Raw genomic sequence first — 27,700 nt, forward strand, 5'->3', positions numbered from 1 at the left:
AAGTTCAATGTAAGTATTGTAAAGAATAATGAGTACATACAATTGTATTACATTAGATAATGCTTCTATGAGATTTGACAGAATCTCAACCTTCATTCCGCAAACAATGCAACGAGTTTAATTTTAGAGTAAGCCACTGGGTGGCATAAACTTACTAGCTACAGCACCGGATAAACCATAGACTTAAAAAAACGTATCCCCATTGACAATCTTATTAGGCCTTACTCAAAATGATAACGCATTAAACAAACACTAGCGTAAGTTCACGAAAGTAAAAACAAAAAGGTAAGTCAACTAACAGTTATCGGAATTCCAACCCCGAGGAACAACGTTCAATTTACATTCCTAACAAATCCTTACGAGCATTATTAAATGTTTGACTGCCATGACAACTATAGTAGGCTAGCTGACTCACCCTATTTCCTTGCATGGGAGTTAATCATGTGCCATTCGCTGTAGGCTGCTTGAAATTCAGTTGTCAAAGCCAAGTGTTTCTTCTCCTGATTAAACCACCTGGACGAAAAGTGATGTCATACTCTTCATGATTAGAGCTTGTCTTGCCCTCTATCAGCTAAAACTAAAATGATCTACAAAGGCAGGTCTTGCATTGGCTACATCTAAATCTGTTCTCTCGATATTGGCCAGATTGCCTTTCTCCTGTTTACATGAACTTTACCCTGATGTGTCGTTGTCTACCATGACCAGACAGAGGTACAAACTTCGTCAGTTAAGTAAAATTGAACAATTGCCAATCAATATCTATGCATGAGGACAACCAGAGGTTCTTTAGCATTCATTATAACATTTTTTGAATATGACAATTCAGACATAGATACTCTAATATTTTATTATTTCAAATCTGGATGTACAATAATTTAATAATTACATGATAATAAACCATATGATGGCAGGAAGCAAACATACAATGTCAAAAGTGCATTGTTGAAAAAAGACAGATGGACATGTTGAGCACCCAATTCGAGTGCAGGAGAGAAGCTAAGGTTTGGCTTACTGAGATTAGAACCACTCAGTCTATTTAAATTTTTTAAGTTAGTAACTGTCATCTTATTCTTTTGTGCAATAAACCTTTTTCATATTATAATGATAGAGAGATATAGACATCTGTAACTGTGCCTTGACCATGACAAAACAGACAGGACATCACAGAAGCTGTTTCAGGAAAAACTGGGGAGACATCTGGTTGCAATTCCATTAGAAACATTTGACACACTGACCAGTAGGGTTAGTGGCAGAGCCATGCAGCTGAAGGAAACCTACTGTAGTAGGTAGATACTACATAGGCCATCTAAAGTGGTTAAATTAGGAGAACACGCTATTGTAACTGTCAGACTGCAGGGTCTTGACCTTTACATGGACCGGAAATGACACCACATCACTCTGTCGTATCTACAGCATTATGTCTATCGTAGATACTCACACGTTTCTAAACCGTGACATGTACCCCAGCCTCTACAGTCTGACAGAACCTGCCCTCTAATCAAAAGTAAAAGCCTGACTATCCCATTGTTCATACAGTATTTGTTATAGTTGAATGGCTCATTATGCTATAAAGCAATGGTAATTTTGTCTCTGAGGGTTAATGTGTCAGACAAGTTACAAATCAGATCTGGTGTACAATAAATCATGGGTCCAGGTGGGTGAACCAGACCAACACCAGAACAGTACCAGAGAAGATGGGTGTTGCACACAGATCAGATAGCTGCAGTCTTTAAGGTATGGGGAGTGGGGAGCCCTCCTCAGGTGGAGAGAGTCATGGCATAACCACTGGCCTCCTTGGTGAGGAGCAGGAGAAAGATTGGACAGGGGGAGGCAGGAGGAGGAAGACAAAGATGGACGTTCCTGGGGTGTGGAGGCTGGAAGAGGACAGCAGAGAGGAGGAGAGTGGTATGTTTCCCTTTGAGTCCACTGCCGGAGTGGGGAGCGCTGGAGAGTTCAAATGGGGGCTTCTGCCTCTCTTCCTCGTTTCCATTTCCCTCTTTCTATCTCTTCCTCTTGGTCTCTCATTTCTTCACACAGCTGGGCCAACTGAGACCCCCACAGGCAGCAGAGACTATGATGTAGAGGAGCACCTGTAGGGGACAGAGACTCACAGCTCAGATCAAACAGTAGCATGCAAAGGCACGTCCACATTCTCACACACACACACAGAGCATTGAAGCAGCATTTGAAGCCATACTCACCAGGCACACTAGTACTACAATGACAGTCAGCTTGAGGTTTTTCATACACATGGCTCTTGCCAAGTTGCGACTAGTAGTCTTGAAGGTAACCGACTGGTAGAGAGGAGAGAGGAAGTCAGTAGTGCTATTGTTACCGAGTTAAAAAGATAAATCTAAGAAAAATGAAAAACTCACCGAATCCACCAGATTTTCTGTCTTGTCAATTAGCAACTCCAGCTTCTCTCCCCTCTGAGCTACAAGGTCTACAAATCAGAACATACACCAAGTTAAACCTGAACACTGGAAATTAGGGAAAACAACAGCTGCTACGAGAGTCATTTCAGTCCCTTGTGAGATGCTGTGGGTGTGCTTAAAGCAGGAATGGTATGTATAATCCCAAAAACAGCTATTGTAGTTGGAGAGCTTGAAGCTGCATATTTTTCTCTGGTGTTGTCACAACACAAGTTTTAGGACACTGCAGTAACAACACCAAACAGAGGCCAACAAAGACACTGTTTTCACAGAGAGGGGAACATTCACCAAACCTATTTGATTTAGCCCACCAATAAGAAGTAATGCTACAATCGTAAAAATGTTATTTGACTTGAATAACTGACACATACACGATAGACGGTTAGTTTTAGAGAGGCTGAATCTCACCAATGTTGCGGACCATAATGCCTTTCAGGTCGTCCACCTGCATTTGAGTCTCAGTCACACGGTCAGAACCTCTAGAGTCTGAGTGGTGCTTCTGAGAGTGGGAGAGAGAGAAAGATGGAAAAAGAGAAAGTGAGAGAATGTAAAGAAGTGTTGAAACTGAGATAAAAAGTTAAGCAAGACACTACAGATGAACGTCTTGTGGGGATCTTAATATCCACTTCAGAGAACAAATCAACGCAATATTGTAAAGTAGGCTTTATCTTTGTGACAAATTCATATCTTCAGCGGCAGCCAATGCCTACAAAATAAGTCCCACAAGGTAAATGATGTGTGGTGGGTGAATGTGTGTATTCTTCTCACTGGTGTGATCATGCTTTTGTTCACCCTTAGGCACAGTGTAGTCACGCTGCACTTTCACCCCCCTGCTAAGCCCCTTCCCCCCATCACCATATCTCTACTGGAACTCTACCCTTCCAAACTCCCCCAATCCTCCTCTCTGGTACACATCAACCTCAATTTCTATGCCTTAAAGTCACACCCATTTATCATCCCCGGGAAAGGGTTTCTATATACTCACCATCTGAGCGGCCAGAGTGGACGAGAACTCGCTGTTCATGGCGTAAGGCAGCGCAGTCTGTGCTCGTGACCCATACGTTGTCTGGAAGCGTTTCTTCACCTCACTCAGGAAGCTGAACGCACGAGACCTCTCAAAGTCCTGGGATGGGGGAAAGATAAATTATTTGTAGACCCCAATAATGGGTATACTAAATTCACAATGGGTATTATCTAGAAACACACATATAGCAACAGAACACTGGTTATTGTAAACACTCAGTAAAATGTCCACACACAAACACACTCCAAGTCCAATATCACACATAATGTCAATGCCCACTGCATACTCACATCATCAGTGATGCAAAGATAGATGATTCTATCATGGCAGATATAGTGGAAGAGATAGCTGAAATAGAACAGAGAAGCTCAATCAGTAAATCTTGGAATTTAGTTCACTAAGGGAATCAATGTGTACTATCTATTTACTGTAAAAAAATTGTTTTCTGTTGAACAAGACTTGGAGTGTATGTGTTTGTCTGTTGGGTACCTGCCGTGACTGTAGGTGAGTTTGTTGTTCTCCGAAGGTATCTTGGCCAGGATCTGTTCAGTAACTTCCAGGAAGTTTCCGCCGCACCAGGCATGTTTGGCAAGTATGGTGGTGCCACGGGCCACCACCGCAAACAGAATTGCCATGGCTGGGGTCAGGGCAGGGGTCAGGGGGGGTCAGGACAGGTCTGTCAGATCAGATGCCCCCTAGTTGATAGAAAAGTAAGGAGAAGCAGATTGCATGAAGAGGGGAAAAAGTAGAAATGAAGAAGAATGGAAAACAGATAGATTAAAGTGTTGGCACCGCCGGTTACTTGGCTTAAAATGTTCTGATCGCATGATACCAGAGCTAACATTGATCAACAAAAGCATAAGGTAATTCAGTAAATGTCGGTTGAAACGCAAACATTTTACGCAAAAGTAATGGTCGCCCAAACGAGTACTTTCGTTTTCACTTCAGCTAAGTTTTAGATGTCTATCTAACAGTGGCTCCCAAACGAGCTAACTACACAACTAGTTACAGCCTAGGTAGAGCTAACTAATCCACAACGACACACAGCTAACATTTAGCTAGCTAGCTAGCTATCACAATAGGAATCTCTTAATAGTAATCGTAGCAACAGCTAGCTGACAGCTATTTTTCCTCGGACATAAATACCGTTGGATAGTCTTTAAATGTGACAAGCTATATGTTTTCAACAGTCAAAGAACAATCTAGCTATGTTGCTAATCCTTTTTCGAGTGACTTGTGCTCAAGGCTTTTGGTTCTCAAATCGCTCAACACTCAAAGCGGATATAATTTTTTTAGGGAACTGTAGTCCTTTCGCAAGGATCCTAAGCGTCACTGGAATTTGTTTCGAGTAAATGTACTACACTCCTGCCACTTCCGCCTATCAGGGCGTTTCTGTCCAAAACGTCACATGTTTTCATCTCAACGTCACATATCTGCGACTGTCAAATTGGTGTCTCAAATCCTCCAGCATGGCAGGGGCAGATGGTGAAAAGAAGCCGGTATTAGAAATGGTAAGAGACTATATAAGTATTGAAGCCCGCTATATGTACAAGAGGCATCCTGTATGATTGGTACACATAATATCTGACTGAAGTACATTTATTTGATCGTACACAATGTAGCAAAACAGTGGTCTCGCGTGGGGTTGGTCGCACCAGCTAATATAACTTGAGCCGCAACTAGTTAACTGTATTTCATAGTTCATCTAAGACCGCCTTGTATGTTACAGAAGTCGATATGTTATAGCATCTCGTTAGCTCGTATGTTTTTTTGGAGCCGACGGTCTGGACTGTTTTTTTTCTCCACAGGGTGGCAGTGTTTTGAATAGTCAGAATAACAATCTCCCCCTGATAACCCCCTTTATTTTTAACATCAGTAACATTATACTCATGTAATAGGCTTATAATATAATAACATGATGTAATCCTGTTTATTATAAGCCTGTACTTTACTTTGCTACAGGAGTGTTATTGTGTTTGGTAAATGAAGTGTTCATGCTGTGCTTTAGGTGCAGGCGGATGGGGCCGATGAGGGCTGTGTGACATTTGTGCTCCATGAAGAAGACCACACACTGGGAAACTCCCTTCGATACATGGTCATGAAGAGGTCAGCTGTCTGCCTTACATTGACATTTAACCTTCAACCCCGTTTCTGACAATGTGACCGTGTATCTAAAAAGGGTGGCAGGGATTTATACTGCCGTTCTTCTCTGCTGCAAACTATTTGGCTAACCAGTGGTCATATGTCTCAGAGATGAAAGGGATGCGTTTGACAGATGGAACATTTTAATTTCTGGCTTTTTTTGTAAGGTTGTGGTTGGTGATCTCATCAGTGAGCACTGCAGTAAGACATAAACATTGTGTGTGTTTCTACAGACCGGACGTGGAGTTTTGTGGGTACAGCATCACCCATCCTTCTGAGAGCAAGATCAACTTTCGCATCCAAACTCGAGGTTAGATGCATTATTTTGTGAGAGAGAGAATTACAGAGAAAAGTAAAATGGTAAACATTACTACAGTGGTTGTAGAGAGTAAACAGACTGATTGGAGTCTGATGCTTTCACTTTCCGTTCACACAGTTGATGGAGGAATGTCTGTGATGGACTGCTATCAACATGCGCACTTACACACACACATTTAAAACGCAAGTCACCTGTCAACTGCCTAAGAAAACAACCTTCTGCTTTGACATCAAAGCAATATAGCAAAAATGTGAAAACAACCTTGTTTTTGTGTATTAGCTTTATAGTAGCTGAAGGACATTCCACACCCAGCCATGTTTTACCCACCCCAAGGACTATTCACTCACATGGTGTCAATACTCACACACACACATTCTCACAAATTTATAAGTACACTGAGTATTCCTTGTCTTTCTCTTCTTCAAGGCCTGTGTTCTATGAATCTGTGTGTGTGTGTGTGTTAACGCCTTAGTTTCAACTCCTGTGTTTCTGGTCCGTTTCAGGGGGACTAGCAGCAGTGGAGCCTCTCAGGAGAGGTCTAAATGAACTCACTGATGTCTGTCAGCATGTCCTCAACACCTTCCAGGTACGATACACTCTATAACACAGGGGAGAGGAGTGTATGCAGGTGTCATAAGACAACGGATGCTAATGAAAATGTCAGCAAAGTGGACATGAGAAGCAGGAAAGGTTGTTTGCAAGTTTGGACATCTCTTGTTTTGAAGGGAATAGGTGGAAGGCCGTCTTTCTCACAACTCTCTCTTTCTTCACTTGGTTCTCTTTGTCTTGCTCCCCTTCTCTCCTCTACCCGTCATGGTGTTGACAGCCTCCCTGCAGGGTGGTATATACTGCTAGCTGGTTCACACCAATGAGGTAATAAACCTGTGTTCCTCAGGCGCGGGTGACTGAGTTCAAAGAGACGCAGGGGGATCCTATGGGCTGAGAAGCACAGTTCAACACAGCAGGAGCGGAGAACAGTCTGGTCAGGGGTCACACACACAGGGAAGCTCTAGAAGCCACTGTCGAAATGTTTGTATGCCTGCTCTGGTGACCCCCACATTGACCAATTTCTCTCTTCTCCAATGCAAATACCAAATTTTGTACATTTCTGATGATTAATATGGGAACATATTATATTAACCCATAGCCTTAGAAGTTATTCATTAATATGGAAAACCTGTACAGCTTTATCTGTATTTTGTCTTTTTTGTGTTTCAAAATAAAACAATTTGTTACAAAGTGTATGTATGCTTAATAATATTTATTTACAGTTGCACCTGTTTTCAGGTGAAACAATAATAGTAATGATTAATGTTCCCTGGAAATATTGTAGATTAACTTTTATTCTCCTTGGAGCTTGTCCACCTGGCATCAGATGGTATTTGTACCTTTCAAGTGTTCAAGTTACGTTTGAACATTGTCCAACTGGAACAAGACATAATACAGAATTCTGAAAAAGTCCTTTTGAAGTTTTTTTTTTGGGGGGGGATAAGCAATAGAGGCTGATTGCATGGGCTCCCCATTAGTAAAGGAATGTGGAGAGCTGGACCTCATACAGAGCCAGATGGAGGGTAGGAGAAGGAATGAAGGGAAGGAGTAGGAAGAGGAGTGTAAATAATCTGGTTACTGCTTTGGAAGTTTAGGAATCGTGTCCAACTGCCAGTCTCATCACAGACTTGCACACACAAATGCATGAAAGCAGCCAGTCCCTGTTGACGGATGAGGTTGATTAGAGAGGGTTCCTCTAGCTCAGTGATCAAACAAGTTTATTTTCTAATCAGAAATATTCCATGATTACAAAAGGAAAACGTTTTTTCAAAATATGTTTATATTGCTGACGAATTGTACAGGGTGCATCCAGTCTTCCTGGGAATGTTGCTCTCACGTTTGTACCCCTGGATTTGCTCTGACATGCACTTTGAACTGTGGGACCTTATTCAAAAACGCCATACATATTTCTACGCAATCATTCAAATCGCTTAATTTTTCCATACGTTGTCTCCACTCAAGGTATAGACTCTAGAAGCATCTCGCAGATCAGATGTTCAAATGAAACATGATATAGCTCAACATATATAATTTGGGTTATATACTTTCAGAAGAAAAATCTTTTTTTGAAAACCAGAATTGTTATAAAATAGTATTTATTGGTGCATATTGTTCAACAACTAAGTACATAGTATAAAAGCTTTGTTAATCTTAAAAACATACTTGGAGATATACTTTACACCTAAACCGTTGGTGTAAATGAATTATTTGAAAATAATATTTTAACCTATGATACTCATGAACACAGAAAAGTAAAAACATGGATGATCATTTTGAAAGACAATTTTTACTATATTTTCTTATAAAAATATGTGTTCACTTTGAATATATGAGAAAGCTTTATACATGGTGGTATTTCAAAAGGCCAACACACATAGCACGTGAGCAAGAATCACACAGTATTTGTTAACATACATTGGTCATTGTCCCACATGACTATAGAACTGGAAAAAACTTTCTCTCCAGCAACATGTCACATGCATTAGGATGGTAGACATTGCAACAATGTTTTCTCTGCAGTTATGTATATCAAGTTGTTGTTCTGAGCTAAATACCAACATGATGCTCAGAAGTCAGTTGACAATGTTGATCCCTACAGTGTATCTCCTTCAACAGATCCTCTTTGTAAAGAAAATGGCTAGGAGAACGTCTAGGTCCTAGACTCTAGGAGTTATCTAATGACCTTACTGTATGTGTATATTCTGCCTTTCACACGATTCTCAACAATCTCCAGAGCAGTTCAAATTTAGATCTAATCCTTGTCACATTTACAAGGCAGATTTACAACTGTGTGTATGTGCTTTCTTTTATTTGGTACACTGTATTCACAGCATTGCATTTCTTGTATTAACAGTAAGGCTAAACCCACTGTACTCTATACTGTACACTGTATGCCGCTAAGTGTACATGCTACCTAGTCATCATATACCCAGACATTTATGAACTTATTTACAATGTTTTATCCATACACTTTTTAAATTAAAACAGTGTTCCATAGTCTTAGTCTTTAGTGCTCTCAGTCTTGTAGACTTGTCCCATAATGAGGGCTTAATCACCTGGCCAGGACTCAGTCCCTTCATCATACAAGCTGAGGCTAGTGTTGGTTGCATGGTAAAGTGCTACCACTTGCTTTGGTCCTGCTTTACAAGGTTTTATTCCGAGTCTCAAGCTACTGGTGGGATTCTTCTTGTGGAGTCAGTGCCTTCACCCTCATTCCTTCTCCTCCTTGATCTCCTGTCTGGCCATTCTTCTTCCTGCTCATCTTCTTCTGTGGTCTGAAGGCGTGTTTACGGCAGTGGTAGTGCTGATCTTGTGGGAAGTGATGTCAGTGTCATAGCAACTCTTAACAGGGACTGGGGGCTAGGTGGATGGGGTACATACAGTAGATTTGTGGTAGGGTCTGGTGTGTGTATGTATATGTCTGTGTGAATGTGTGTATTTAGGTCAAGCTGTATTTCTGACTGGAGCGGGAACTGCTGCGGTCCAGTCCGTTGCCATGGCAGGAGCCCTTCCAGCGGACCCCGGACCCCCTCTCATCTGTAGGGGCCACATTCCGGCCTGGCCTGTAACACCAGCAGCAGAGGCAGGACTGGGGACGATAATACACACAGACAGACATTAATAAAATATAGTATCGGACACACCGGATATTATCATCAGATGTGGTAGAGGTATGTATATCTCTGTGTGTGTATGCCAGTGTGTACACACATTTGAGCGTGCATTTAAGGGTCAACCATGTCAAGAAAGCTCTGGACTTCCTCTGACCTTAAAGCAGTTCTTGAACTTTTGGCTGACAAAGTAGAGAGCGATGGGGTTGATGCAGGAGTTAAGCGACGCCATGTTGATGCCAATGTAATCCATCACCAACAGGAAACTGGGAGGTCAGAGGTCAGCATCAGAACAACAGGAAAAGGCAGAGAACATAGAACAATGAGTTCTGGTGACCTTATCCATAGGTTTCTGCTAGGGCAGAGCGTGTGTACTGTAGGTGTGTGTGTTCGTGCGTGCGTGTGAATATGTGTGTTCATACCTGAGCAGTTCACAGCGGTTGGGGTCGTTCTGGTCGTACATAGTTTTTTTCAAGATGCGACTAAGATGTAGAGGTAGCCAGCACAGAGCGAATATCACCACAAGGCAAAACACCGTCTTAGCCACTTCCCTCCGCTATGCACACAAACACACAAACACATTTATCTCTGTCTGACAGATGTTCTGGTCATTTGTCACAAGAAAAATGTGGAATTGTGCTGTAATAATACCCTAAAGAACATGTCTGAGACTTATATATCTTGTTTCTGTACATCTTGTGTCTGGTATCATTTGACACCCGAACACAACCGTTTATCATGATTAAAAACAACGACGGGGAAATGTTTCAGATCTTTGCGCTTCAACCCTTGTGTGTGTGCGTGCGCGCACACACAAGTGGTAAAGTGGTAGCACTTTACTTGTGTGTTTGAGTACCTGTTTCATGTGATCGTTGAGAGCGATACGCATGCCTTTCTTGCGGCTCAGCATTTCGCAGGACATGAGCGTGTAGAAGACCCCAGTGCAGGCCAGAGGCAGGCAGAAGTAGAATCCAAACAGCCACCAGTCCTTCACATCCTGGTAGAACTGAGGACAGGAAACCCAAACCCTCAGACAGGCAGAGAGAGGGAGACACAATACCTAAAGAGAGGGACATGAGGGAGTCCAAAACATATCGAAATTGTGTGTGCATGAAATAGTGTGTGTACCTTCATAAAGGGTGTGCTCTGTTGAGGGTGGAGCAGACAGACCCTCAGCTTGCTGCCTCTGTAGGGCATCTCCATCATATCGAAGGCCAGGGCCTCTGGAACAGCCAGGGCTACGGCAGCCAGCCAGATCAACGTCACCTCCACTGCCTTCCATAGGGGGATCCCCATCCCCTTCACCCTGCTCCAAGATGTCACCGCATGGTATCTACACACACACACACACATTAGTCGATTAGACAATTCAATGAATACATTGTGTGTATGTGTTTTTGTGCCTTTGTGTATCTGATGAGAGCTGCTGTATACTGACCGGTCAATACTGAGGGCACACAGGCTGAGGACGGTGATGCCCACTGATGCCTTCTGGATGAAGGGCATGAGCTTACACATGTGTACCCCGAAAGGCCAGTCCTCAGCAATGAGCTGAAGAGGAGAGGAGAGGAGAAGAATGGAAAGACCATAAAATAAGGTGTCAAAGATCATCTCATTTCTGTCAGCAGTTTCAGCTGTGTGTATATATTCCTAGACACTCCCGAGTTTGTCTTAGTCAGGGTTATCTAGGGACACTTTCCTCTTCCCTGACTCCTCTGTTGTTATCCCAGGAGCCAGAGCCAACATCAACCCCCGAAATATGCTGCTCATCTCTACTGCACCCTGAAGGGCTGGGGGGGGTGGGGTGCTCAGGGAAGGGTCAGTCCAAACACAGAGAGCAATAATGTCACACACAAATCACATTAAAGCTCTGTGATATATTTGACTGTAGGTGCAAGGTGACTATCTCACACTCTTCATGTTCTCTTTCTACACATGCTAGTTCACCTCATTCGACACATTACATTATGGTACACCTTAGTAGATAAACCAAGCCTGTCACTGTTAAATTAAATTATTACTATTTTAATGGGAATTTTGAATTACTATTAACATATGGAACAAATATTACACGGTGAGTTTTCTTTGTGTGATGAAATGTATATCTATTTAATCTACATCTATTTTCTTACCTATTTTCTCACAACTGAGTATGACACATACACACTCTCACTTTGTCTCTGTCCTTGTTCCATTTCAGACAGATGGAGTATGTGTGAAGTTCACAGAGAGAACATGTCCACCTTCCCTCTCACAGCCAGAGACATTAACCACTTTCAAAGTGGATTGCATTAGCTCGCTGAGCTGATTAAGGAGGTTACAGGGTCTATTTTTCCTTTGAAAACCCATTACCAAGGTAACAAATAACCCACAGCTACATCTAAATGTAATTTAGCTGTGGCAGCATTAAGCCCTCACCCCTTTAACCAGGTTTACACTCTGCATCAACACTGGGCAGAAAAATTGGATTCTCCCCAATCGTAACCTGAATAGCCCAGTCTGTCACTCCTCACAGCAGGTAGTCTAAGGGTAGTCTAGTCTATAAGGACGTCTGACAGCATACACTCTAGGTCAAGGTAACTGTAGAAGTATATGGACACTGTACAGACACAGTGTGTAACTAGCAGGGTACTGATAAGCATAGAGGGTCATTAGGATGGATTTCAGAAGTCATAAACTGAAGCCAACCGCATGGGATTCTCTGCTACGTGCTGCGATTCAGGTCCATAGTATACGACGTGTCTGCATAGTGGTGAAATGTTTATGGTGTTGACTGGGTGAAAGGTGAACTTCCCTTCAGGGCTGGCTCAGGAGTGCGCTCACTGCCGTTTGGAAAACGGATCAAAAGCAAATGCAAAATCATAGTGGAATGGCAGGGGTCTTTACAGATCTGAAAATTAAAATGGCATGGCATACAGTATACCACTTTGTAGGGCCGGTTGTGTGCAGCCTGGCTCCCTACCTTGAACACGTTGATGGGGATGGCGATGAGGATGTAGAGCAGATCCCCCAGGGCCAGGCTGCCTATGAGAACGTTGGGACTGTTCCTCATGCATTTGTTCTTGTAGATGATCCTCAGGAGCGTGGAGTTGCCGATGATGCCCACCACAAAGATCACGCAGGACACCACCGTGTTCACATACTTGAAGGCGTGCTTGATCTCTGTGGGGTTGACGCACATGGGGGGGTGGAGGCCGTTGGGGCGTGCGGGCCGGGGGTGGGTGGGGAGGGTGCTGTTGGGGGCCTCCACCTCCCCCGGGGTCTGGGAGTCCCGGCTGAAGCGGGATGCTGCACCCAGACCAGCCCCGGCCGCAACCAGGACACACAGCAGCACTACTGCCCTCATACTCGGACACATGAACACACACTCTCACGCTTATAGACTCGAGATAAGTGTGCGCACACACAAACACACTCACACAAAGAGACACGCACGCTCCTGCTCGTGGACACACATAAAGACACACCTACACACACACTCCTGAGACTAGCGAGAGTATGTAAGCCCGTTCTTGTTAATTTCCTGCAGAAACAAGCAGAGACGATAGCCTTATCAGTAAATATGTTTTCAACATAGGCTGATTCAATATTTCAACAGTTTCATGACATAAAATAACTTCTCAAACAGCCAAACTAAGCAGTAATGTTGCTTAAACTCAAAGAGTATTTTCTAGTTAGGGTTTAGTAGGTATGTTGTCTAATGGTATCTTGATTAGAGACTGTCTTCTAGGCAGTATTTTTAGCGTTGTGGTTTAGGAATGATAATGTGGATGAGAACTGGGTAATGACAAAATGGGGTTAAGGATGAGAAACCCAAAAGGAGGGGCAAATGTAGAGGTGAGAGGTAATGCTGAGGGTCAAGAGAAGGGTGAGGTAGGCCTGTGTTTGCATGTGTGTGTGTGCATATTTGTGTGTGAGGGTGTGTGTATGGTAGAGACTGATAGACAGAGAAACATTGTTTCCCAGAGTACTCCACAGTCATGAGTCCCCCCAAAATGCCTTGGGGCATCTTCTGATGAATGGGCTAATTGAGGGGTGGGTGGGACATAGTGGAACAATTCTATGCCCACAGACACTCATACACTTGGGCACACATGCTCTGTATCTCCTTGTATTTTCTTTCCTTGCTTTCCTATTTCATACTTTACTGACAACCATGACTGACTGACACAATAGGGTCAAAATGAAGTGAAGACTGGAGAGAAGCAAAAAGTTCTTCATGAGCAACAATCCTCTAACGTTACTTTATATAATTCAACCTTCAAAATTCTAAAAGGAGGAATGTAATGACTGCTCTCTCTCCTGCATGCACAAAAAACACAAACACACTCACATGGCACTTTGCACTCATACCACAAGGAATTTGTTTCTAAGTAAATTGGGCCACCTCTTTTCCTCAAGGGAGGCCTGCTTTGAACTCTGAGTTTTAATTGAGTTGATGTGTTTAATCTGAAAAATGAGTTTAGAAACAGTCTCTGGCAATTACACTCTCCTCTCCTGACTCCAATCACATTTGAGAAGGAGCGGACCTGCAGGGGAAAATGGGAAGCTTTCGAGAGGTAATGATAAAGGAAAGGGTGGAAAGGGGAAAAGAAGATATGGAGATAGAAAACTAAAAGTGGAGAAGTTAGAGAAGACCGGGAGAGAGGGATGTGTGGAGTTAAAACCGAGTTGCACTTCTTCTGCATCAAAACAAACAAAGTGTTCAAATGTACCCAAGTTATGACATCTAGCATACATTTACATAGAAATGCCACTAACATAGCGTCAGTCTGGGCAGATGGAAAACTTGTGAGATGTCAAGGATCCTGTCTGGAAGCGTAAGTCATGATTCTAGAACACTGGGCAGAGGAAAACATCAACACAGCTGTGGTAGGAGGGCCCTGGACCACTCATGAACCGCAACCACCCTAGACAATATTTCAACTGTAGCCCACTCATATGGGTTTTGTGAAAACCAATTACGCCCCTTACCAAGTCTAAATAAAATATTTCAAGTATTCTAGTTACAGTTGTTTAAAAATTCTAATATTTATGTTATTATATTACAATTGACTTTGACAATGCTGCAGTTTGGTATTTATGTTTCAGTCTAAATAAAAGGATTTAAGGGGAAAGATAGACCTAAGTGTAAGAAATTATAAGTCTATGCCATGGCAACCAATATTTTTATATTAACATATTTAGTCTACATTCATGATCATCATGCCTTAAAAGTAATTAGAAGTAATTGTTAAATGTAGGTCATTAAAATAATGTATCAGGCTAGCGGTTATATGTAACCTGTTGTGTTACATTTCATTTTAGTTACATTAGCAGTTACATTTTAGTGCTTCTGGCTTTCAATGTAAACATTTAGCGATGTTTTCCTGGTCTTGCATGAAGACACTAGGAGCTGTGCTTGTGCGTGCGTGGGTGGGTGCGTGTGATAGAATGGCTGGTGTAGTCTACAAAATAAATCATTACATTATTTTGCTTATTTCATTTTGACACACATCTCACTCAAACTCAGAGCTACTTAACAAACATAGGCTATGGGCATCCAGGGCAGTACATTATAGCCTGCTTCTATTTAAATATATACATTTCATCGAAATGGTTTCTGTGTAACTAAGTATCTGCATTTATGTCCCGGCCCAAGAAGAACGAACCTGTAAATAGGTTTATGGGAGATGGATAAAATTGGTAGACCACAGCTATCAAATACAAATCATTAAATTAAAACTAAGAAACCTTAATTTATGTGTACATACTTGTTGTGAGTAACCGCATATGTAATGTGATAACCCAAATCAATTACAACGTTGCGTGAGGTTGAGCGTAGAGCTACATAACCCGATACCCTACCCAAAACGCAAAATTAAATTAAGGTCAAGCTTAATAACATTAAAAGCGTTAGTGAAGTTGAGGCATCTCTCCGACCCAGCTCAGAGTTTGGATGTTGATCTTACCCTTTTTGTTGTTTTCGACAGTCCCAATCAACAACCCAGCACATCCGTATGTGTTCAAATCCACTAAATGACCAAGTGTTCTCTGTGTTTGCTCCTTTCTTTGCAGTTTTGACTTTCGTTAAGCTAATTCGACTCCTTGTTCCGCCAGACGCCACCTACATAATTTGTCCAAACTACTTCTCTCTGCTGGTGATGGACTGGTGCGCGGGGATAGTGCAGTACTTTATAGCCGCGAGCCCGTAGACGCTGTTTCAACAACCAATCAAATCGCAGACACATGTGGCAGGACCCAATCTTCCTCTGGTCTTTAAACTAAAAGCCGACCATGCTCTTCTACTACAAACTATGTAGAGTGGGCTGGCATTGATGTACGCCTAAATTGTAAGTTGGACTGTCTAAATGCAGTAAATGGCATGTTCATGAGAGAGCGTCAATAGGCTTCAGTAGGTTATTGCTGAGCAGCACTTACCCTATCTGCTTTACAAACAACACATTGCTTTTTATTCCTCTTATGTCAACAATGTAGCCTTTGAGCTACTTTCGCATGTGACTATTACTTCTGCTTTTCTTGTGATGCATCCTACCTAAAGCCTCACACAATCCAACTGTAGAGATGTATAGGCTAACACATAACTCTTACTCTAAAGCATGCACATTTGGGTTCCAATGTGTATCCGGTGTGTGAACAGAGGAACTGCACCAGCTTCTCTAAAATATCTTACACATAAGAGACAATAGCCAGCTCACTCCTCCACCCCATCCATCTCCCCAAATTAAATCCGTATGATGGATGGTCAAGCTTTGTCTAGAGAACATTCTTTTACTGAATGGGACCAGCTACAACAAGCTAAAAGGGTTTTGTGTTTGTGGTCAAACAGAAAAGTCCAATGCAGAACCACATCTGTATTATTAAGCCTCAGAAATTCAAATGACATGCACACATACACACACACAGAAATATCTTTTTAACGGCTCTGGGTGTGTTAATGGTCCACTGGCACACTAATTATAGAAACACCCCTCACTTATTTTATTTTTAGGGAAGTTGTTATTAATAACCTGTCATTATTCTCATGAAAACATTACAATGTCATTATCACAGATCATCTTCATTACACACCTCAACCACACACTATGTGCGTGTGTCTATTTGAAAATGCATGCTTATGTTTGTATGACTAATGAATCGTGTGGACGTGCTGCTGCTCCTGTGCTCTGGCCTGCTAGGAGACAGAGCATCGTAGGGATAAACTTTAAACCCATCTTCCTGATCCCACTGTAAACACCCTTCATCCTCTCTCACAGGAAATCACTCCACGTCAGGAGCTGGTAGATACACAGGACCTGGATCTTCAAAAAGATCTCCAATATTTATCAAGGCTCACATCATCTCTGGGCAGATATCTTTGATGACAAACTCAATATTTATCACGGCTCACATTATCTCTGAGCAGATATCTTTGTTGACAAACTCCTCTCTCTCTTCAGATGGTCCAGAGTTGTGGTTCCTCAGGCCCGTTCTCAGTGAGAGGATTCCTGCTCGTAGGGCTCCTGCGGCGGGCTTGGTCCTAGAAACTCATGTAGACCCCTCCAGGGCTGCAGAGGATGTCTCTATACATCGATGTGAAAGCTTTCTGTTTTCACAGAGCCTCTCATAGCTGAGAAATTTAGAACAATCAAGTTTTACCGACAGTTCAGTTTTTCTTCAGACTTGTTATCGTATTTTATGAAACCTCAGACAGCAGAGAGTTAGGCCCAAGGGCTTTCCTGCTCAGTACAGTGTATGTAGGCCATACATGGAAAAAACTGTATGTATGTACTGAATAAAATGTCATGTGTTGAGCTGGGAGCTGTCTCTGTCTTTTTCTCTTGCTATATCCCTCACCGCTCTGGCCACTGTCTGCTCTCATGGCTCAGGCTTGGTTTCACAACAACGTATATACATGGCAGAGATACCGTACTTACAGACATTGTGTGAGAGAGCCAATGCAGACAACTCAGACGTTAAATGATTTGAGTTTAGACTTTAGACCTGGGCTCCAAAGACACAACCCAGCACGTACACAGTGCTCAAAGCACACACACGGGCCGCACCCTACATTTTGGGCCATGTGGATTTGGTGAGGTCACAGGCTTGTGTTCAAACCTTTTTCTATAACATATACAACTAACCATTGTCTAGTGAATAGCATGAAACATTATGACCATGTCTCTTTGTTGTTTTCCCACCCAGTGCTTCATCATTGATATACCTTCATGGGGACTGTAGATTCACGTCCTCCCGTGCTGTGCCACTGTCCCAGTTGGTCATGTTATTTCAAACCGTCAAAAATTGATTTGTGTTTTTAAGATATGGTTGTCAAAAAGAAAATGAAAATGACTTTCAGGATTTGATAGTGTGTAAATCAAGGGGTGTAACTTCAGTTTGCATGCAGGAGGTGTGCTTTCTCCAGCTGTCTGGATTTACTCCATGTGTCTGATCCTCTCAGGACTAGGCCTCTATAATGAGACACGTTTTTGTGATTGTCTCTGTCTGTGTGAGTGTGTGCACATGCTGTTTTGATATGTATGTGTTTTGTGTAAGGGTCTGTATGTGTCTGGTAAATGTGTGTGTTTATATGCTTTTGTTTTTGTTTTAACAATGTGTGTGTCTTTGTTTTTGTCCATTGGTTGGGGTCAATATGGTTTATTGACTGAATTAATGTTTTTAACATTTCCAAAAAACAAGAAACACAGAATGGAACATGAACTGGAGCTGGATAAAATTAGTTTGGAGTATTTCACATTATTGAACGAGAAGCATTTCTTCTAAACTCACATTATAGACAACTATAATACTTTTGTAACTAAATCGTCAATCCAAGTCAATTTGCAATCAATTTATCTACCGTTGTTAAAAGCCATTTCTTTCCTCCAGCTGGGATCAGAGAGCTGTTGCACTTGGCCATTCCACTTGTCCCTGATCCCAGTAGCTGTCCAGCAGGCATAACACAGACTGCATTAGTAACAGACCAGTAGCAGACAGAGACATCACAGTAGCAGCAGTGTCAGGATGGCTGAAGGAACTCCCAACCTCACTGCTGATGAACAACAAGCAGCAGCTAGCTAAGGTGAATTACAGTTTACAGATCCCAGAGACACTTGTACAGCAGGACTAAAACACAGCTTCACCAACAGTAAAGATGACAGTATTTTTTATTGACATGCATGATGAACTGAGACCTATTGGACATGTGGGTCATCGTGTCCAATCCTGTCCCAGTGTTGAGTTTCAATCGAGAGTTTAGTACAACTCCTCCATCCTCATCTCCCAGTGAGGAAAGACAATGGCTGCATGTGGAAGCTATCTTTCCTCTGGCATGCTCTTCTCTTGATTGTGTGTGTGTTTATGTGTGTGTGTGCATTCAAATGTTCATTTTCTTGCGTGACTGAATAGACACCGTTTGTGTGTTCCTGTCTACAAGCATAAAGCTTTTGGGAATAAAAAGTGTTTATAAAGAAGAGGGATCCCATTGGCTGTTACTAAAGATTAGAAAATTGTGTCCGGACCAGAAATAATAATTGTATCATTATCACCACCACCCGCGCCCTCCACAGCCCTCTCCATATTCCAGTCCCAGATACAGTTGTGTTTGTGTGGGACGGTGGGTGAGGCAGTTGTAGCATCACTCTGCATTGTGCAGAGTCTGAGAATCAGAGAACTGATTGTCAGTCATTCCAACCAAAAAGTACCCCTTCGACCCCTTCTTGCCTGATAACCCTTTCAACCCTTTACCCCCCCCCCCCCACACACACACACACACAAACACACATACACACGCATGCACACAGTCCCTTTCCCCTTCCGCCCCCCTGGCCCTACCCATGGGAAACCGGACGCTGGCCCAGGCAGTGACATCAACAAAGGGACAAACCTGCTGCATGCATCCGGCCTGTTAGCCAAGGACCTCTTGGAAGGACCACAGCATTACTGGGAGGGCAAAAGGTCTCCATTCCCTGTCAGCAACAATTTGAAAGCAGAGAGACAGAGAGAGAGTGGGGGATGGAGAGAGAGAGATCCAGGATAGGTGTGGACTTCCTCCCTTATGTGTCCCTGTGCAGGAAACTGAAGGAGAGAGTGGAGAGGAAAGAGAGACTGACAGAATGAGAGAGAATATTTAACAAATCTAAAATGTGCTTTTGAAAAGTATTTTCCTTCTTGAACTTTGAATACACCTCTTACAGATGTGAAGAGGAACCAGGGGCAGGTCCACACTCTCTCCACTGTGTGACCATACAAAACAATTGTTTCTCCTTCAGTATACAATAAGAGTAAGTTGAAGTTAAAAGATAGTCATTGCTATTGTATGGAACTGTAGGGCAGGATGTGAATTTCCCTCAGAAACACAATAGTGCCTAAAGGACAGTCTCTCAGTCTAAGCCCAGTTTCCTATATGCTTACACTCACCCTCACATTGCATGTCAATGTTTATATTCTAGAAGTTGTTTCTGTTTTCTTCCCACAGTGGGGACAAACTCTGTCCTCTCCCCGTCTCTCTTGGTTTTACTCTTACTCTTCTTATGAAAGTCTGAGATTCAGAAAGATAGATGATAGAGTGAGTGAAAGATTCCCAAAATAAAGAAAGAGAGAGAGATAATGAGAGATAATGAGAGAGAGAGAGAGAGAGAGAGAGAGAGAGAGAGAGAGAGAGAGAGAGAGAGAGAGAGAGAGAGAGAGAGAGAGAGAGAGAGAGAGAGAGAGCTGGAGCTAGTGGGGGTAGATCAAGAGCCAGTTGGACTGGCTCTAGCTACTCTAGATTCAATAGACTGACATAGAGTATGACGGATGGTCAGAGTTACCAAGAGAGATTGCCAAGAGAAAATATGTTCCCATTTGTATGGTACTTATGAGAGACTTCCCGCCCCTGATGGTGTAACCAAGTTGAATTGGTTAAAACTCACTCCTCAGTATAAATACTGATCATCCACACCATTGAAAAACTATCCCACAATGTTTTTAGAAGTGGTCGTTGCATTCGAACTCAGAGGGCCTGAGTTCAAATACGGCTGTGGGCAACATCAGGGGCAAGCAATACTGATGGGCGATGTGACTATACCTGTGAAAATTGCACACAAGGAAAATGTGTCATTCCACATATCTGAGGTATCCGTATATAACTACATCTTAACCTGATCATGTTGGAATGGAGCCTTGCCGAGTATTACCAGGCTTCTGTGTGGCTGCTTAGCAGGTCTGTTGTCTGTCTCTCTTCCTGTCTGCGACCCTGCGATTCTGTCTGTCGGCCGCACGTCTGTCTGCTTCTCTGTCATCAGGTTTTTTGAGACAGTTTTGTGTTTTCTCTCGGGGCTTCTACTTGACACTTGTTGACACTGGGCATGTGTTTGTTATTGCAATGTATGTGCAGGTATTTGTGTTTATATGGTATGTTTGTGTGAGTAAGATTTCACTATGCCATCTAATAGTCATATAATATGGGGAATTACCAGCCAACTACTAATGCACCCCTCATGTGTCCTATTAGTGGCTGGCAGACACTGTAATTGGGGCCACAAAGCAGGCGATTGTCAACAGTTCAGAGTGGTGGCCATGTTACACAGATTACAGAGGTCCAACAGGTCCTTCACTCTACCAGCAACAACAACCCAAGAGGAGAGGAGATGAGAGGAGGGGATGAAGAGCCATGTTCTGAGAACTGTGTCTGGAAAGTCCAGCTGAGACTGATTTACATTGTATTTCACAAGACATGACATTTTCACAAGGATTAATATCAGGCTGTGTACTAAGAGACTGATCTGGACAGGAGATAGCTTACACATCAACGAACAGTATACTGTGAAGACTTGGAACCGTCCGGCTATACATCTGCTTCCGATAGACCCCTCTGTGTGTGTGTGTGTGTGTGTGTGTGGGTGTGTGTGTGTTTGCACATAAACTGGCGCTCTCCTGGCCCCTCATGGCCCTCAAACCGTATCAGACCAGAGTAGGAGCCGTCCTCAGCCAAAACCTGAGTTTATGGAGGTAGAGAGAGAAAGAGAGGGAGACTAGACAAGGCATACAACAGCCTGACTGACAGTTAGACAGGCAGGCAGGTTGAGAGGCAGGCAGACAGGGTCCTTCTCCTGAAGAGTATCAGCCCCGTGGGAACACTATAAGGCATGAGCACACCACAACACTCAGCACATTCCCTCTCTGAGAGTAAACCCTGTACCTGATCACACCTCCTATATCTAAACTGCAGGCTCACATAGCCCATACCTACCTGTCATGTCCTGTTGCACAGGGGCTCAGTGATGCTGGGGGGGAGGGGGGGGGTGTTGCTATACAGACGGACTCTGGACAGGACATCTGCTTCTGATTTTCTTGGTTCTGGTCTTTGGATGCAGACACACCATTAACACCAAGAAGCAGGATCATGGTATGGAGTGGAGTGGCCTCAGTTGTGTGTGTGTGTGGTTGTGTGTGTGTGGGGGTTTGTTGAGGGCGGCAGCAGAGTTGGGAGAAGGTGTGTGTGTCTGTGTGTGTTTATGTGCGAGTGAGAATTGGGTGGAGTGGAGTCTAGTTGAACAGTGATTTGCAGGGCCTGATCTCCTCTGGTAGGAGGTTGGGACAGAGCACAGCTGGACACTGGAAACAGTGTGTGGGTGTGGAAGCATGTGTGTGTTTGTGTCTGTATGCATTTTTGTGCAATTGTGTTCAACACAGGATCACATATCAATTTGCACGCTTTGAGAATAACACACTTTCTGGCCTCGAAAATAAAGCACAGGTGGTGAAACATGACTTATCACACACACACAATTGGAAAGGTGCCAAACATGGATTTGTGTCTGAGAAAGTTATCATGGTCAGGTTTTCCTGTCGCGGTATGTCTAAATGTTATAGACTCTGTGTCTCCGGCCTGTGAGACTGACTAATACCAGTAAATCTAATAAATGTTACGAGTTTCATAAATCTTGGTGTTGGGCCAGAGAGGCCATCAGGCTCCTGTGGCTGTGGGACTAAGTAGACAAAGCCCATCAGATACAGTATGGGTCCTTAAATCCAATTTCTCAGATGTTGGGGTCCTAAGTCAGCCATTATGTCTGTTCGAGCACCAAGTAGTCCTCTTATTTTGATCTGTGATATGTCATGTTTACATTTTGCTAATGAAACATGAGCTCAGGAAAAACTGATGGAAGCTACATCAACTGTGGCTTCATTAGGAGACGTCAGTGGCCTGACAGGTCTGAAGGGATGTGTGCTTGCTCTCATGCTCCCAGGGGATTAAAGGGATCAGTTGGTAGTTCATGAGCGGAACTGTGATATTAAGTGAATAAAGACGTCAATTTAATGTGGCCGGTTGGAGCAGGGGTGAAGGAGGAGGAGGACAAGAGAAGGTGGATGAAAGAAGCAGAAGGAGTATGACGAGGAAGAGGAAAGGGGGAGGAGAAGCTATGGAAAAGAAAAGAAGAAAGAAGAGGTGGACGAAGGGAAGAGAAGAAGGCTATAAGACACCAACACAGCCACTATGAACGCGGGGCTGCACATTCTGTGGGGAAAACAAACAGCCTATTGTGAGTATGTGTGCATGTATACTGTTTGTGTGTATGTGTACTGTCTGTGTCTGCTGTAAACGGAAGGATCTTTCCAGCTCTGATTAGAAGTCTGTGACCAGGTGTCATGTGATGGGAAAACACAATGGCCATTTGAGGGAGAAACCCCTCAGCTTTAACCTCCAAGCAAATTGGACCCTCCACATACACAGTACCACTCAGTCTACACTGTTTCCCTCTGTGTCCATCTGTCTCCCCGGTCCCCCTCAACCATGCCCAGTCTCCCCCAGTCTCCCCCAGTCTCCCCCAGTCTTCTTCTTGTTACTTGGACATGAGAAACTCATGAGAATTCACATGAGAAACATGAGAACATATACAGGTGATAGAGAGACAGTTAAACTCACAGTGGAATAGACAATCACAGATTACATGGTACCACATACACACACACACACCTATTAAAGTGACTGGGGTTAGAATGGTAAACACACTTACATACTTTCACAAACTTCCCTTTAAGGCCAGTAAAGGTGGGAGACATAAACACTCCTGTTTACAAGACATCTATTTCGAACCAAACCTAGCCTTAGGCCACAACGGTGTTTTTTTTAACCTTGGCTTTGAAATTCAGACACAAGACCCCTGAAACAAAGGCCCACAGTGGCGTCCCCTCTAAACAGAAGACGGTACAGAACATCCTCAGCCCAGAGAGCTAGATCACACACACTTCCTTGTTTTTCTCTTTTATCTGTTGGCCAGCGTGATCCTTCCCTGGGTGATGCCGCCTGATCCCAGCTGTGATCAGGGCCCTTGGATGAATCTGCAGCGTAATGAATCTGCAGTGTAATGAGTCTGCAGCCTAACCAGGCTCCAGGCCGAATGGCAAATAGACAGTGACACTGTTCAGTGACAAACCTGAAGATCAATCTCAACCCGGCTGAGGGAATCCATTGAGCCCTGCCCTCCGTCTGTGATTGTCCTTATGTTCAAGGTCAAGCCACCGAAGCAATTAATTTGTTGGAAAAGGCACATGCCAGACCAACATTGTGGGTTTAAATGCCCCTGGCAGTATTGAGACACCCCTTGCAGAATCCTTGACTATCCCTCCCTTCTATAGTGTACAGTTCATACTAGCTATGATAACCAATTCAAAACGAAAATAAGTTGAAGTTACTTTACATTATTTCCATTGTCAGTATCACAGAGAAGACAGACATTAGAACAAAGCCACATAGTTACAAATGTTTACAGAGCAAACTTTTATACAACCCCCCGAAAAATCACAAAAGACAACATTGGCTGTTCCAGTGCTTCCTCTAGCCTGGATAAACTGTGAAGCTCTCAAAGCTTCTTTCCAAATTCTTAAGCTACTTGTAAAAGCTCAAAAGCAGCAAATACAATAATAATCTACACACCCAAAACATTAGGCTGCCTCTTCCTAGTAAAAAAAAAGGATTCTGGTGAAAAGTTGTGGGTGTTTTTATTATTTTATTATAATTCTATTTATTTAGGGGTTTCCTCAAATGATCAAAGTTAAACATGAACACGGCAAACCATCACACATACACACATCCATGCGATGTGTTACAGTAGGCTATCTTAAAAAGGCACTCAAACGTCACAAACGTCTTTAAATGTTTTTAACAACAAAGAGCTGGGATTCACCACCATTTAAGCATAAAGAACACTTGCAAATATTTATCGGTATCCAGACAAAGATGGAAAGATGTAAATATTAACCGTTGGAGTTTGACTCAAGAGATGTTGGTGTTTAGTTACTCTCTAGAGATACAGACAACCATGTTGTTGTGAATCATTTATCTATAAATCCCCAAATCCTCTACGTTGTCGTACTTGAGCAAAATTGTGTTTCACCAAGCGGCTTTCCCTTGGTGGCCGTATTCTTCAGTAGAGTCCTTGAACACTAGAGTGAGTCAGAAGATGTGAGCCCACAGAACGCAAACAAAGCCCTGTTTTGTGCCAGTGGCCCCCTCGTCCAGTCTTTGTCTAGTCAGTGCTCATGTTCTCCTCTGCTCACTCTTACATATATATACCATCTCACGCACTTCTCCTCCTAAACTCTGATCTCTGTCTGCCCGCCCGCTAACAGTTAAACCCACTAACGCCCTCTGTTGGACACACACAATACAACAGCCACATTATCATTTATCCACTTGTGGTGTATCAAATCACTGATGGCAGATGTTCAAAGTTGAGATTATGCATGATGTGCTGTGGCATTGACTTTACACTTAGGCAGAGTGATCCACTTTGGACTTTGTCAAGCAAGCAAACAAGCCAGCGGTCATTCACATCAGTTTTCTGTGGGCCTGTTCCTGTTGACTGAGGCGTGCGGTCATGATCCCTCATGATGAGTGTCTTTGTGTGGGGGCAACAGTGAATAAGGCGAAGTTTAGGGTCAGGGTCATGAATGAGGTCAGGGGTGCGAGAAACCAATGCGGGGAATGTTTTATTTTCAGCAAAAAACATACATTGTTTAAGCCATGATACATTTAGAGAGATATTTAGAGAGTTAGAAAGTGAGAAGTTTACAGTAGATAATGTGTGTGTTTGAAAGGGGAGTTCAATAATATTTGCATTCGACAGGGACACTATTGAGGTAAAAAGCTTCACAACCACATCAAGTACCACATCACAGACCGATCCACATGAATTGATTTGACAGAGCGTATCACCTTATCAGTAAATTATAAAGAGTATGCCATTATGAATGAGACATTAGAAGGAGCCTGGGGGTTGGGGCCGCTTGGCTGATTAGGGACAGAAGGGTTTCTTGTGTTCCTCGTGGTCAGAAGAGTCCCTTAGCCTCTGGGCAATAAATAAATAAAGTTACCATTTCACTGTAATTCCAGACTAATTTTTCGTCCAGATGGACCCGGTCGTCTGTTTTAATGTAATTCTGGCATGTATGTTAGGAAATTCTTCAGTTTACAAATGGGCTCTTTTGAGGTTCACAGTACTACTGCGCTATTTGTGTCTACAACATGACGTGTTTGGTTATCCTGTCATCCAGTTGTACGTGACGATTTGAAAGGTTCCACAAAATGTTATTCTCGTCACTTCCTGTGATATTCATGCACGAGGAAATACAATTTTCTAGGCCTTTAGATTTTTTATTTAAGGAATGGATTTAAAGTAAATATGACTAATTTAATGAAATAGAACAGAGTTGGAATTGTGTCATATTTACACAAAATATACAGTGATATCAGTTAGAGATTACATAAAAAGCCTGAGGTAGGTATTCAAGTTACTACAAGTCTTTGAATTACTCATTTATCATTTAATATTTATCATTTAAACCTGATCTGTCATTCTATTTAAATTTGTAAATGGTTTGTGCCCTGATTACAGCATCTAACACACTGGTTCTGGTCTTTTCTAGGAAAATGTGGGTTTGGTAAATGCCAGAAGACTTGATATGATTTGGAAAGCGATGGGGTGATAACATTTTGACTGGAGGGTCACAAACACTGAAGACCCTTTCTCTCCAAGTAGTGTGTGCGTCACATCATGCTCGTCAAGGAGACAGAAATACACTGGCAGACCAAAATAGTCTCTGTGGAGGAGGCCGGCTCTCTAGTCACGGGTTTCATGTTAGCAAGGAGATGGACCCTAGTAAGGAGGGTGTGAGAGAGATGGGGTGGGAGAGAGGGATTGGAAGAATGGGAGAGGAGAGGGGGACTGGAAGGGAGATGGGGTGGGGTAGAAATGGATTAAAATAGCTGGATTGTCACAGAGAGACTTGGCAATTAGGGCGAAAACATAGAAGGACGACGACAGTAACTGGGACAACGGGTAATTGTAGAGGAAAGAGAGACTGGGTGGGAGATGAGGAGACTGTAGGGGTATGGGGCATGGGGAGTTGTGTGAGAGGACAGGGCCGGTGAGTATCACAGCACTGGGGTGAACAACCAGCCTAATATCTGACTTAGCACCAGTGACATTAGCTTTGTTCATGTTTCAGCTGGTTGGTTATTGAGTGAGAAGTGACAGACTCCTTATGTGAATTGTGGCACATTCCAGGGCTACAGTGGTTCTCCAGACTCCAGACCCACACAGTCCCGTCTGCACCTCAGCTACCACCCCCCTGAACCTTGAACCTGAACCCCACCCATCAACCCTGAGACACCCACCCGGACACACCCACGGCCACTTCGGCCGAAGGACCGAAGTGGCCGTGTCGGGTGTGTCGGGTGTAGGGGTGTGTGGGCGGCACTCGCACTTGGCTTCTGGTCTATTTCAGGTTGTGCCACAGACATGCAGGGGCCAGCGCATGTGTAAACATGCAATACTCTGCATGCTCATACACATGCAAATGCGTTTATCCACATTTACACGCAACATATTTGCACCCACGTGCACACACACATCCACAAATATGTAAACACACATACCCTGTGCATGTGTTGCACAATCACTACAACGATGATGTTAGTTACAATGGGCAGTGATGATGCTAAATTGCCCCATTGTTGTTCTAGCATCCTTCCTGCCCTTCCGTTACGGAAATGGAAACATGCACACGCACGCGCGCACACACACACACACACACACACACAGTCAGTCCTGGACAGCCTGACCAAAGTGTCCTTGTGTGTTCTGCTCTCTGGGTCTTG

At 43.2% G+C, this 27,700-nt stretch overlaps 4 protein-coding genes across 6 annotated transcripts in view; 1 reads left to right on the forward strand and 3 right to left on the reverse strand.

The window, feature by feature from the left end:
- mtus1a (microtubule associated tumor suppressor 1a) overlaps positions 1-567 on the reverse strand; it is a 32,837-nt gene extending 32,270 nt beyond the window's left edge. The window contains exon 1 of the mRNA XM_062477045.1: positions 416-567. The gene's annotated coding sequence lies outside the window, so the exon portion shown is untranslated. The remainder of the gene's footprint in view (positions 1-415) is intronic.
- A 264-nt stretch (positions 568-831) lies between these two features.
- sybl1 (synaptobrevin-like 1) lies at positions 832-4,777 on the reverse strand. Of its 3 annotated transcripts, XM_062477072.1 has the most exons (8): positions 4,603-4,771; positions 3,946-4,151; positions 3,747-3,804; positions 3,418-3,555; positions 2,841-2,931; positions 2,376-2,443; positions 2,202-2,294; positions 832-2,090 (listed from the first exon to the last, which is right to left on the reverse strand). In XM_062477072.1, the coding sequence occupies exons 2-8, from the start codon at positions 4,089-4,091 to the stop codon at positions 2,022-2,024; spliced, it is 663 nt and encodes a 220-aa protein (XP_062333056.1). In that variant the 5' UTR covers positions 4,092-4,151; positions 4,603-4,771; the 3' UTR covers positions 832-2,021. The 3 variants fall into 3 exon arrangements, with proteins under 3 accessions (XP_062333056.1, XP_062333057.1, XP_062333058.1); XM_062477073.1 differs by lacking the exon at positions 3,747-3,804 and having other exon boundaries at positions 3,950-4,151; positions 4,603-4,777; XM_062477074.1 differs by lacking the exons at positions 3,747-3,804; positions 4,603-4,771 and having other exon boundaries at positions 3,950-4,542.
- Positions 4,778-4,840: 63 nt separating this feature from the next.
- polr1d (RNA polymerase I and III subunit D) lies at positions 4,841-7,161 on the forward strand. Its single transcript, XM_062477078.1, has 5 exons — positions 4,841-4,967; positions 5,465-5,562; positions 5,832-5,908; positions 6,421-6,503; positions 6,813-7,161. Exons 1-5 carry the CDS (start codon positions 4,926-4,928, stop codon positions 6,858-6,860), a joined length of 348 nt encoding a protein of 115 aa, XP_062333062.1. The 5' UTR covers positions 4,841-4,925; the 3' UTR covers positions 6,861-7,161.
- Positions 7,162-8,753: 1,592 nt separating this feature from the next.
- On the reverse strand, positions 8,754-15,719 carry LOC134032975 (endothelin receptor type B-like). The gene is made up of 8 exons (XM_062477059.1): positions 15,528-15,719; positions 12,539-13,099; positions 11,015-11,127; positions 10,705-10,909; positions 10,433-10,582; positions 9,999-10,132; positions 9,734-9,842; positions 8,754-9,554 (listed from the first exon to the last, which is right to left on the reverse strand). Exons 2-8 carry the CDS (start codon positions 12,932-12,934, stop codon positions 9,405-9,407), a joined length of 1,257 nt encoding a protein of 418 aa, XP_062333043.1. The 5' UTR covers positions 12,935-13,099; positions 15,528-15,719; the 3' UTR covers positions 8,754-9,404.
- Positions 15,720-27,700: the final 11,981 nt, after the last annotated feature.

This window comes from Osmerus eperlanus, chromosome 13 (genome assembly GCF_963692335.1).
Source record: "Osmerus eperlanus chromosome 13, fOsmEpe2.1, whole genome shotgun sequence".
Lineage (NCBI taxonomy): Eukaryota > Metazoa > Chordata > Actinopteri > Osmeriformes > Osmeridae > Osmerus > Osmerus eperlanus.